The sequence below is a fragment of the Monocercomonoides exilis genome (genome assembly GCF_001643675.1).
Source record: "Monocercomonoides exilis strain PA203 chromosome Unknown scaffold1-2713096, whole genome shotgun sequence".
NCBI classification, from domain to species: Eukaryota; Preaxostyla; order Oxymonadida; family Polymastigidae; genus Monocercomonoides; species Monocercomonoides exilis.
The window spans coordinates 1,043,469-1,056,384 of NW_027150546.1; the positions used below are offsets into that span (position 1 = coordinate 1,043,469).

Below are 12,916 nucleotides of genomic sequence, written 5' to 3' on the forward strand. Positions count from 1 at the left end.
AATCGAAGAGATAATGTGAGGCACGCAAGGAGAAGAGTGTAGTTGTGTAGATTCTGAAACTTTTGAAGCCGTTGCAGAAGCAAATGCTGCTTCAGATGCAGAGGCATAAATGATAGAAGAAGAAGAAGAAGAAGATAATTCGAAGATACAAAACATTGAGAATGTGAGGAGACATTTATTTGGAAAAATATGATTTCATATAAGAAAATGAATCGAAAGAAGGAAAATGAGAAAATGAAGAAAAAAGAAAAAAGGAAAAAAGAAAGAAGATAGAAGAAGATAGAAGAAGAGAAAGAAGAAAAGGAGGAGGACGAGGAAGAAGCAGTAAAAGAGTTATCCAAAATAGAATAGCCAAAGATCCCTCACACTCACGCGCCAGTGTGGAGCGCGAGTTTGTCGAGAAAGAGCTCCGCAGACGAGTCAAAGTTCCATTTCCAGTTGCAGTTCCAGTTGCATATGCATTTGCAGTGGCTGTTGTGTCTGTGCCTTCTGGAATAACACCAACATCAACATCAATGCCAGTGCTAATGCCAGGCGGAGGAGTGAAAGAGAGAGGGATATCATTAACTGTGCACAAGCGGGAGCGGTTCAGGCTTATGTTCGCACTCGGATAAAAGCAATTATCTGAAGTTAACTATCGACCTCTTTCTCTTTCTCTCTCTTGCTCCTTCTTTGGTTAATTCCTTATTTTCTTCATCGCACTTTTCAGTAACAGCACCTGTCAGAACATTATCTGAAAGAGAATCTGCAATAGGAACTGTGTCTGAACTGACAGTTAATGCTCCCTGTGTCTGCCTCGCTACTCCACTCAGCCCTATTAGCCCAGCAATACCGGCAAGCGACGGGTTGAAGGAAGAGGCATCTGTATGCACCGAATGTATTGAATGCACTGAATGCACAGAATCCAGAGAAGATGCCAGTGTGTTTGGCGAAGATGAGGACAACGGATGAGGCAGAGAAGCGCTCAGAGAAAGGGACAAGGAGGAAGGAGCGATGGGGATAGAAGAGCTGTGCAGAGGCTGCAGATGCTGCGTTGCTTTATTATATGATGCCAAAAGGGATGAAGAAATCGGAGGTTTTTCAATCGGGTCAGAGAAGACGAGGGAAGGTGGGTTTGGCCCATCGCCCATAGCGTCCTGCAAAGAGAGCAGATCAGTCTCAGTGAATGCGCTGTGGTGTGCAGCTGTCCCTCTTTCCTTCTTCACCGAGTCAAACAAGGAGGCAGAGAAAGAGCGGGGCTTAGAGAGTGATAGTGAAGGGAACGGGAGAATGAGGTCGGAAGGTCTGATGGCTGAGGAGTTGGCAGAGAAAGTGCCAGCGCTGCTGCTGTTGACGTGTGTGAAGGCGCTGAGGGAGGAGCAGCGGGGAGAGGAGAAGGATAGAGGGTCAAAAGAGTCAGGAAGAGCTCCTTCGGAGAAGTTGTTCCTGGAGCTGTCTAGAGAGGAGAAAGAATAAGGGAGCATGGGGGAGAGAGGTAATTATTATTGTTATTATTCCTGAAATTATTATTGTTGTAATTATTATTAATACCAATGATGCTTTCATTGAGTTTATTGCTGTTGTCCCTGGTGAGTGAGAACAGATCATCAGCTGCCTCTTCCCCAACAGAATATGTCACTGACTGATGCTTATTCAAATACTCTCTGTCTTCTTTTTCTTCTTCTTCTTCATTCAACGAGCGATTTGTCACCGATCCTACAATGTTTATCTCTGAGGCAATGGCTGTTGACATACCAACTCCATTGTCTATGCTATTCTCTATTCCATTTCCTATCCCATTTCCTGTGCCACTGATTGTGCCTATTCCAGAGAGAGACAAAGAAAGCGAGTGCGAGCGGGGCTTCGAGCCGTCCATGATGGAGCGGCGGGAGGAGTGGAAGGAGCGGAGCGAGGCGTAGCGGGAGGAAGACAAAGAGAACATTTCGTCTTCATCTATCGCGGGGGCAAGTTGATGATGATGATGATGACGACGAGGGGATTTCTGGAGTGAGGTTGTGTCATTGTCATTGTCATCATTGGTATTATTATTATTATTATTATCTTCATCATCGTCATTATTATTGTTGTTGTTGTTGTTTGACTGGCTGAAACAGCACGCACCGCTGCTCCTGAAAAGGAGGAGAAAGAGGAAGAGAAAGGAAATGAAGAAAAAAAAGAAGATGAAGAAGATGAGGAAGAAGAGGACAACAACGAAGAAGAAGATAACCCCACAACAATATGTCTTCTGGAAAATGTGTCTGAGGCTAGGCGATGAGATAGCACGTCAATAGACATTCCACGAGGTGCTTCAAGTGCTGTCTTGATGTCTGTCTGAACTGAGTTCTTCCGGTCAATTTGACAGAAAATGGCATCTTCTTCTTCCTCTTCTTCTTCTTCTTCTTTTTCTTTTTCTGTTAGTAACATGCTTTTCTCTCGCACTCTCTTCTACAAGCATTTCATTCCCCCTTCGCCTCATTCATCTGTTCATGATACACACTCAAAATTGAATGGAATAACTACTTCTCTTTCCTCCTCTCTTTCTTCTTCTTCTGCGGCTGCTCCATTCTCTGCAAGTGCATCGTTGTCTGAGAACAAGCAGCGTGTCTCGTCTGCTGCTATTGGACTGAGGAACGGGTAGTGGGGCACACTCACATCGAATACACTTTCAAAAGCCCGACTGGATGTGGATGAGATCGGCGACTCGAAAAGCCAAATTGCAATTTTACTGCGTTTTCTAGCTGTTTTTGGAGCGTCTGCGAGGAAGATTCTTCAGGTGAATGAGAACATTCTGAGCATCATCCCCAGCGGAGGTAGTGACCAGTCACATCAACAGCACAACAACAGCAGCAGCAGAAGAGAACTCAGCCGATTATTGTGGATGTGCCGCTGAAATGGCCGATCTTCAGCTGCAGAGCCCACTTCCCAGCAGCTGCAGTGTCTGCCACGAAAGAAGTGCGTGTGAATGTGATGTTTGCAAGCCACGTGTCCATTCCGCTGGAGTTTGAGACTGTGACACTTCTGTTCAACCACTCAGCACTCAGCACAACACTCACAAACAAGCAGCTGGTTGAGCATTCCGTTTTGTACCAGGCACTTGCATCGAGAGAAAAGCAAAACGAAAAGAAGACAGAGGATGGTGAGGGTGAAGGTGAAGACAGCAAAGGAAATGAAACCGGAAATGAAGTGTCTCATCACGGTGAGTCTGAGAATTCAATTAATAATTCATCTTCGTCTGATGATTCAGCTGTTCAGTCTTCACATTCCTCGTCTTCTAAATTTGCACTTCGAGATGCTTTCAAAGCACTCACAGAACAATTTCTTTGAGTCCAATTCAATCAGAACTGGCCGTCACTTATGGACTCTTGTCAACTGGTATCACCTCAAAATCATCGTCTTCATCATCAGAAACAACAGCTTCTTCCAAAACTTTTTCAAAAGCATTAAAAGCTTCTAGTGAGTAAAAAAAGAAGGAATGAAAAGGAAATGAGAGAAATACAAAAGATAAATGAAAAAGAGTGGAAAATTGATATTAAAGACCAAGAATTTAATAAAGAACGAAGTAACTATTGACTTTTCTTTTTCGAAACAACAATGAAACAATGTTCACAAAAAGCAATTATTTTTTTGAACTGATAATTTTTTTGTATTTTTTAATTTGAAAACTCTTGTTTCATATGTTTGTTTTTTGTTTTGTTATGTTATGTTTATAATTTTTTTGTTCGTCTTTTTTTTATTGTTTGATTATGAAAATTATGCTTTTTTCATGAAAAATTTTCTTTATCTTACAACCTGAAAGAAATAATTATGTGGAAGTTGTAATGTATTTTCTTTTTTTTTTATGAAATCTTTAACAGTAACATATCTCCTTCTGTTCCGCCGTCTTTTTGAGTTTGAATATTTTTAACTTTTGTTTATTGAAAATTTATCAGAAAAATCATGGTTTAATTTGAAACATTTTTTTCAAATTGTGGTTTTGTTTTTTCTTTGAAGTTAAAGTTGTTTCCTTTTTGTTTGAATTAAATAAGTTTTTGATATTTTCATCTTTTGACAGTAATATTTTGTCATAGTTATTTTTTGTAATTCAAACAAATATTACATTTTGTTATGTGCAACTTCCAAATCCGAAGAAGCGGAATTGTTTTCCACAAAATAACTATTTCATCAATGTTATATCACCGAAATCAAAAGTTCGTTTAGTTAAATCAACTTTTATTCATCACACATTTGAATTTAAAAAAATAATTTTCAAAAAGAAGAAACATTTCTTTTAAAACTATCAAAATTTTTGATCAAATTGTCCTTCAATGAAAATCATTGTCCACAGTTATTGAAAGTGTCCACAATTATTAACACTGACTATAGTTGAAAAACTTATTATTCAAAATTGGTACACTTTTTACACAAATTTAATAAAAATGAGTATGATTTTTAAAAATAAATTTTTTTTGAAAAATTGGTTTTTTGCTGAGTGAAAGAAAGCAACAAAAATATTACATTTTTTCATTATAGATAAAAAGGATGAGAAATTGAACCCCGATTTTATCACTTGTCAATAATCATGAAATTTTCTGATTTTTCAGAAAAAAATCATCATCATGGAAATCGGATAATTTTTTATTGATTCACTTCACATTATTTAAATATGCATTTCTCAAGCAAGATAAATCATTTTTTTAGAAACATTTTAAGACGATAAATATATAATAAATGAAGAATTCCGAAAGGTCATTCAAAAACTCATTCAGTTGAGAAAATTATTTACATGATGTTTGGAAAATTGACATAAATTATTTTTCTTGATTGAATAATACATAATTTAACAATGTGATGAACATTCATTGAAAATTATTAGATTTTAGTGATGATTATCAATTCAGTAAATGTTAATTTTTTCTGTTTTTCTACAAATAATAATATTGGAGGTTCTATTTCTCATCAATATTTCGAATATTGACTGAATTTGATATTTTCATCACTTGCTCGTATTCAGCCAAAAACAAAATTTTCACAATCGAAAACTATTATTGAAAAACACTCTATCTGATCGATATTAAATAAGTTCAAATAACTTGTTGTTTGATCTTAGAGAAATCGTTTCTTTCACTTCCTTCTCTCACTCTCCCAACTATAACAGCTCATCTCCTTTATAATTTTGTTACTGCAGAATAACAATGACGGAAAAGTAAAATAATTATCAGACCTTCTTTTTATTTTGAACATTTTTAAAAATGCATAATTTGAAAATTTATGTCTTTCCTGTTTTTCACACATGTGTTTTTTCAACTTGAGAAAAATTTTTCATTCTGCCAATTATCAATTCATTTTCAAAATTTCCCATATGTCTCATTTTTTTTGGAAAATAGTTCATTTTGGTTAAATCTCAAATAAAATAAAAATTTCATATTTCAATCAAATTTCTGTTCCCACTTATGAAACTTCACTGAAATGTGAATAATAACATTGTCGAAATTTTGTTTTCATAATGGTTAAATTTGGTGAGTGGGAACAGAAATTTGATCGAAATATGAAATTATTATTCTATTTGAAATTTTAACAAAAGGAACTTTTCAAAATAATTTTCACATATAGTTAGTGTAAATAATGGATTATTCAATTTGAAAAGTCACAAATGTTAAATTTTCAAATTATTCAAAAAATTCATATTTTGCTCATATTTCTGTTTCCACTCACTAATCTTCCTAAGAATGTTTGAAATAGCATTATCAAGCGATAGATTCCATTTAAGTCAAATTTGATATTTAGAAACAAAATATTAAGCAAAATATGAATTTTTTGATTTATTTGAAAATTAAACATTTGCGACTTTTCAAAAAGAATTACCCTAATGGTGAATACTTTCAATAACTGTGGACAGTTGAATTATCTCAACAACCGTTGACAGTTGTTTTTTGACAATAAATCATATAATAACTTCAATGAATATGAACTTATAAGATATCCGGAAATAAAACAACTTGCTCCGCAAAATGAAGATAAAAACACTTTTAATTTTCGGGTAAACAAAGAGAATCTTATTTCTTCGGGTATTTGGAAAAAGGAAAAATAATTATATATAAATTCATTGTGTTGGATGCATAATTGAAATAATTAAAATTCGGTTATATTCAATGAGGGAATAGTTGTGTTCATTATTAAAATACATCAATGAATGGTTGTTGAGATGAAACCACTGTCCACAGTTTTTGAAAGTGTCCACCATTATTAACACTAACAATACCCACCTTTTCGTATCATTTCATAAATAAGCATTTGATCGCAGGATGACTGACCTGAAACGCGGAGCTCTCATAACTAAAAGAGAAGGAAGTTTAATAACCATTTACACTTTCAAAGTTTCATAAGTTTGAATAATTAGTTTTCCAAATTTGAATAATAAATAATGTATTATCTTGAAATATTTTCTCTATAGAAAATCAGAATTAAAAATGTTAGAGTAATTTTCACAAGATAATTAAATGAAAGCAACCGAAAAAATAATTTATTTTCTTCAGTTCCTTTAACAGTTCAACATTTTCAAATGTCATTATTGCTTTTTAAAGCTTCTTGTTAAATAGTTTTTTCTTTTTTTAATAATCTGAGAAAAAAGCGACAAAAAAATCATTCTTTTTTGCAAATTACCAAATGAAATGATAATCAATATCACATTTTTGTCCAATTTTTCACCAGACATATTGAATAATATATGTTGTTTAAATTGGAATCAAAAAATGATTTCAAAAACGATCAGCCATATTTCATATTTAATATTTTTTTATAAAATCAATGAATTCTGAAGAGAAAAGTTTTTAAAAAAAATTAAACTTTGATTTTACAAAATTAAAATTCTCCAAAAACAAACAAGATCGAGAATGATCAGAGAATTTCAAATTTAATTTATCAAAAAAAATCGAAATGAAAGAGAATAAAAAAATATTTTACAAATAGAAACAGGAGAAAAATAACAGAATCAAAGAGACAAAACATCCTCAATATCTTGAAATGAAGGTCTTTCCGGCAGAATTTTCTTAACTCTATTTAGTCCAACAAGCGGAGCAGCCACATTTCCAGGACCACCAATACATCCTCCATCACAACACATAACTTCCAACAAATTTCCTGGAATTTCTTCTTTTCTATCTGACCAATTTTTAAGCTTCTTAAATGATGTTTTATTCAGCGGAGACACAAATATCGGAGCAAGTGTAACATCGTCATCGCTGAGAGTCCCCGTCTCATCCTTTATAACTCGAAGGGCTTTTGGAGCAGCATGAATAACAGCTTGAGTGACTCCCTGTGTAACACAATAGAATGAAGATTCCATTGAAGGAAGTCTTGTTGATTGTGGATCACCTTTCCCTTCCATCTTCGAAACATCAACTTCACAAGCTTCAAAGATACACGATAGTTCCATTGCTGTCAACACATAGTCAGTATTATCTTTCATAAGAGCTTCTGTTCGCTTTGCTGTACATGGTCCCACAAAAACTGTGATGCACGTTGGATCTCGCTTTTTCAATAAATCTCCTGTGTATACCATGGGAGACTGCGTGTGAGAGACAAAAGGCTCCAACCCCTTTAGATGAACTTGAGTGCATCGCACCCAAGCTGGGCAACAGGAAGTCGCAAGCAGCTTTTGCTTTCCCATTGCCACTTCCTCAAAGTACTCTTTAGACTCAGTCAACGAAGTTGTATCTGCTCCAAGTGCAACCTCGACCATATCTGCAAAGCCACACTTTTTACAAGCAGCTCGCAATTGAACAGACGTTCCTGAAAATTGTCCCAATACAGCTGGTGCAACCATGGCAATGACATTTTCTCCCTTTTTTATCTGAGAAATAACATCAACAACTTCAGAAGGCATTACAATTGCTCCAAAAGGGCAACGAACAGAGCATCTCCCGCAGTGAATGCATTTAGAAGGATCAATTATACTATGACCGCTGGAGCTCCTTGAAATGGCATCTACGGGACAATCATCCATACACGGAATTCGTTTCTTAATGATTGCTGAATAAGGGCAAACCTTGACACACATACCACATCCAATGCATTTATCTTTATCAATCACTGAATGACCATCTTCGATGGTAACTGCTTTTTTTGGGCAGTTGGCAACACACGGGCGTGCAACACATCCTTCACAAGCATTTGTTGAGAAAATATTGCATTCTCCGCATTTGTGGCAAGCTTCAGTAATTACTGATGCTCCGGGCAGATAATCTTGTTTTTTTCGATTTATAGTTTCTTTCAAACTTTGTGAAAGCGGTTTTGATGGAGGTGCCAAAGAATTTATTAATTCTCCAACAATTGATTGTAATTGGCGATAGCACACAATTCGTTCTTTTTCAAGCATAAAATAATAAAGAAATCACTGCATTTTAAAATATCAACAAACCAACATCGATAGAATTGAAATAAGATGGCAGTCTTTCCTTTGGATACAATTCTTCAGGAATATTGTCTATTGTTTCTTCTAATGTTCCATCAAACATTCCCCTGCAAACTTTTACCATTAATTCGCGATAATTTTGAGTGGCTTGATTTTTTGTACCGACAATCATTGCTCCAAAACAATATTTTGAATATCTTCAAAAATATTTTTTGATTATTTAAAAAGTGTTGGTCAAGATCAATATATATTAACCATAATAATACCACATTAATTTGAATACATCATGCAAAACGAGCCAATTGAAGAGTTTCAATCCCATGAGCTTGCAGAAAACAAATTAGAACAAAATGAAAGAATGAACGTCGTTGTAAGGTTTGAAAATTTATTTGCCTTTGAAAAGAAATTAAATATTTAATTGATATTTTATGATAAAGAGCGCGCCCAGAAACAATAGTGGAACATGATAAGGGACAGAGAGTTTTAAATTTCATCGATGATTGCAGCATATCGTTTAACAGCACAGATTCAGCATCAGGAAGTTTTCAAACTGTACCAAATATGAAAAAAGCTTCTGAACAAGTGTACACATTTGATCATGTTTTTGACTCGTACGCTGGACAAGAAGAAGTTTACAAAAACAGTGCAAAGAAAATTGTTCCGTTTGTTTTCGACGGCTTTAATTGTTCAATATTTGCATATGGTGCAACAGGTTTGGGAAATATTAAAGTTGTTTTTTGCACTTATATGAAATTTATATTTTTTTTTATGAAAAAGGATCCGGAAAAACCTATACCATGCTTGGGAATGAAATTGTAGGACTTGGAATAATTCCACGAGTTTTGAATGATATATATAGTCATTTCAAAATCAAGCAAAATGAAAATGACTTTCATCTGTTTCTTTCATACATGGAAGTTTACAATGAAAAAATAAGAGACCTGTTGAATGATTCAACCAGCGAAGATTTTCGTCCGTTTTTGACAAGTGAAAGAAATTTAGAAATTCGAGAAGATGTAAATGGAGGAATAAGTGTTTGCGGTCTTTCTGTGCATTCACCATCATCAATAGACGAAGCACTTTCATTGATTTCTTTTGGAAACAGATCTCGTGCTGTTGCTTCAACAGAAGCAAATGCCTTGTCATCACGCTCCCATGCAATTCTTCAAATTACAATTGAATCCATGAAAAAGACAAAAGAACAAGATCCAGTATTTATCAGTGGAAAATTGAGTCTAATTGATTTAGCTGGATCAGAAAGAGCTTCTGTAACCCAAAACAAAGGGCAGCGGATGAGAGAAGGGGCAAACATAAACAGGTCTCTTTTGGCACTTGGGAATTGTATCAATGCATTGAGTGAAGGGAAGCAGGGAGTGTTTGTCCCATACAGAGATAGCAAATTGACAAGATTGTTGAAAGATTCGCTGGGCGGAACAGCGAAATCTGTAATGATTGCAAATGTGTCGCCATCAAGTCTCTGCAGCGAAGATACAAAAAACACATTGAAATATGCGAACAGAGCCAAAAATATCAAGGTGAAAGCTATTCGAAACAGTTCTCCATTTTTGGATGCAAAAAGATGCACAGAGATTATTAATTCTCTTCGAACTGAAATCGATGATCTCAAATTACAACTCTCAAAGGTAGCTTCCGTTCAAAACATCGAAAAACGAAATGAATTAAAAGAAGCTGCTGAGAGAACTTTCGATGATCAGCACATTATTGCTCATTCATCCTCAGAATCAAGTTCTGGATCTCAGCAAACACAGCCAGAAACAGATAAAGAGGCGTCAACCAAATCAAGTGATGAAGAAGAAAGTGAAACGGAAAAGATGAAGCAGGAATTGAACAATTTGTTCACATCTCGATGCGACGTTGCAAGGCAAATAGTAGAAACATCAACAAAACTTTCTTCATTAAGCGGAGAAATAAAGCGAAAGAGACGATTTCTTCTTTTATGGCATCGAATGAACCCGCACGTTCGTGCAGAAGATAGCCCATCAGAACTAAGGGCAACAAAAAGAGAGATGATGAGAATGGTCTCTGAAGAGAAGAAGTGTGTGTCGAGGAAGAAGTCTCTAACAAAAGAAAGAGACTCTCTGGAGCAACTTACTGAACGACTTGTCGCGCTTATTCCAAAGAGAACGCAAAGCGATGAATGCAAAAAACAGCTGGATGAAATCGTGCGAATGCGGATGATGGAGCTTAAGGAAGTGGAATATGAACACGAAAGCCAGAAAATGCAGAATAGTTTGCGCGAAGCTGATGAAGAAGTCGGTGACATGCGAGGGGCTATTGAGAAAATGGGAGAAGCAACTGAGTTGTTTTTCAAGACGTTAGTTGAAAAAGGAATAGCAAATGAGCTCTTGTGTTCACAATATATTCAAGCTCATTGGCTATGGAAAACATTTACTGAGCAAAAGTTCCAATCATCAAAATTACAATCATCTCCCTATCATTCAGCAAAAGTACCAGAAATATTGGAAGCAGCTAATTTCTATCAATCGCTTGCTGATCTTTCTCCACCAGCACCTTCTCCTCAACAAAAAGATCAGCAGAAAAAGTCATCTCCGTTATCTCCAGTAACTTCAATTCCAAATACCTCAGAATTATATAATCAATTGATGACTCCACAAAATCCAGGTTTTTCGATCCAAATACCACAGCAGCCCTTGAAACAGAATATGTCTGATGAAAAAACTACTCCTCTTTTGGATTTTGCATACAAAATGCGAGATTTCAAAAACGATTCAAGTGCGATGTGGAATTCATCAGCTCAGTCAGCCCAGACAACACCTTCACCATATCGCACTTCTTATGGATTGGATACATTTTTCGCAACTCCATCTCCATCGCACTCACTTTCAACTGTTTCACCAGTGACTCCGTCAACGATGTCAATTACACCTTCTCCTGCACATCTCTTTTCCCCTTCTTCATTTGCAAGCACCCCATCACTTTCTTCCTTTTTTTCATTTCGTTCTGTATCTCCTCAATCATTTCATTCTTCTTTGAGTTCTGCACCATCTTCAGAAAATCATCAATCACAACAACCTTTTTCAATATTCCAGTCGGCTCAAGATTCCGAAAACAAACAAAGAAATCCTTTGCGAACACCAGATTTTTCAAGAAATGCGGGACAAACACCAAATTCTGAAAAATTTAGTTCAAATAGACTCAGCACTGTTCGAGAATCTCATGATGAATCCATCACATTGCACGAACAGCTTAATAATGATAGGCCATCAAATGCGCCAGCATCTAACACTGCATCTCCAAGTGGATCTGATCTTGTTAATCAATCTCCATCAACTTCTCAGATAGCATCAAATTGTTCTTCTCCCAATTCCATTCCAACGACAACACAACTACCTTTTAGCCATTCTCAAACATTTTCATCCGAACAAAATTCAGCATTCACGAATCATAGTGCAAGTTGTTCCTCTACATCGCCATTTAGAAATGGGGCATCAAATGAAGCTTGGACAGACGATACCAATTTATCTGATGTTGGAGCCTTGCCGTCTCAAGATGCCTTTTTATCATCAATGCACCCCACACCCATTCGCTCTCCAAAGCGTGCTCTTTCGACTCCTCAACGTTTTCCTACACAGGTCACGTATGAAACAAACTCAGCAACAGCGAAACGAAAATCATTCAAAGAAATTAACCTTCCCCCAAAAACTCCATCTTCAATGAAGAAGCCAAACACAGCTTCGTCTTCTTTTCGTCCAAGCAATCAAAACAAGATCATTTCTTCAAATACAACCCCAATACAAAAGAAACGCGCAAAATCATCATCAAGTTACAAACTTAGTTATTCCGCAAAGAAGAGAGCTGCTTCCACTTCATCTCAATCTCCTTTACAAACTTTTTCTTTTGGGCAGGATGCAACTCACCGCACTTCAAATCATTCACATACTTCTCTTCTCTCAACATTTCGCGAATCGGAACAATCCTCTTCAGAACCTGTTTCTGGCTCTTCTTTTATTTCTTCAACTCCAATTGTGTCACATACACCTTCCTCTGCCCCTTCGACTGTACCAATTCGGACTCATTCCACGAATGACACCCTCTCATCGCTTTCACCCCTAAACACGTCTTTCCTTTCAAGTCCAACTGCTTTAAACCAAGAAAACACTTCATCTATGATTAATGATCGCAATCAATCGACTTCAAATGCAGGTTCGAATTCAAGCAATTTCTCTTCAACATCAAGTGTTCCTGCAACTCCAATCCGTTATTCTACAAGCAGGGCACAGACTCCAATTAGGTCACGCCTTTCAGTCTCGCCTCAACGAGGCTATGCTTCATCTTCTTCTGAGAATGATCCTCGCTCAGCATTCTCAACAAATTGCCCTTCGCCTTCAGTTGGAAGGAAAAATGACATAAGTACCAAAAGTTTGATGGAAAAATTGGAGCAGATACAAACAGAATATGAACTAAATAAACTGAAATCTGCTTCAATGAAGAGGCAATTGACACTTCCTCAAAATGCTGGAGATTTCAATTTGGATTGATAACCTCGTTTTAAGTGCTATTACGAAT

The 12,916-nt window shown here is 36.2% G+C and overlaps 4 protein-coding genes across 4 annotated transcripts; 2 read left to right on the plus strand and 2 right to left on the minus strand.

Annotated features, from left to right (window-relative positions):
• Positions 1-620: 620 nt before the first annotated feature.
• Positions 621-1,921, minus strand: MONOS_1922 (uncharacterized protein; the record flags this gene model as incomplete). The annotated part of the gene is made up of 2 exons (XM_067871805.1): positions 621-1,435; positions 1,531-1,921. 2 exons carry the CDS (start codon positions 1,919-1,921, stop codon positions 621-623), a joined length of 1,206 nt encoding a protein of 401 aa, XP_067736302.1.
• A 423-nt stretch (positions 1,922-2,344) lies between these two features.
• Positions 2,345-3,303, plus strand: MONOS_1921 (uncharacterized protein; the record flags this gene model as incomplete). The annotated part of the gene is made up of 2 exons (XM_067871804.1): positions 2,345-2,613; positions 2,886-3,303. The coding sequence occupies 2 exons, from the start codon at positions 2,345-2,347 to the stop codon at positions 3,301-3,303; spliced, it is 687 nt and encodes a 228-aa protein (XP_067736303.1).
• Positions 3,304-6,842: 3,539 nt separating this feature from the next.
• MONOS_1920 ([FeFe]-hydrogenase) lies at positions 6,843-8,540 on the minus strand (the record flags this gene model as incomplete). The annotated part of the gene is made up of 2 exons (XM_067871803.1): positions 6,843-8,319; positions 8,375-8,540. The coding sequence occupies 2 exons, from the start codon at positions 8,538-8,540 to the stop codon at positions 6,947-6,949; spliced, it is 1,539 nt and encodes a 512-aa protein (XP_067736304.1). The 3' UTR covers positions 6,843-6,946.
• Positions 8,541-8,654: 114 nt separating this feature from the next.
• Positions 8,655-12,888, plus strand: MONOS_1919 (kinesin 8A; the record flags this gene model as incomplete). The annotated part of the gene is made up of 3 exons (XM_067871801.1): positions 8,655-8,743; positions 8,806-9,080; positions 9,146-12,888. The coding sequence occupies 3 exons, from the start codon at positions 8,655-8,657 to the stop codon at positions 12,886-12,888; spliced, it is 4,107 nt and encodes a 1,368-aa protein (XP_067736305.1).
• Between the last annotated feature and the right edge of the window lie 28 nt (positions 12,889-12,916).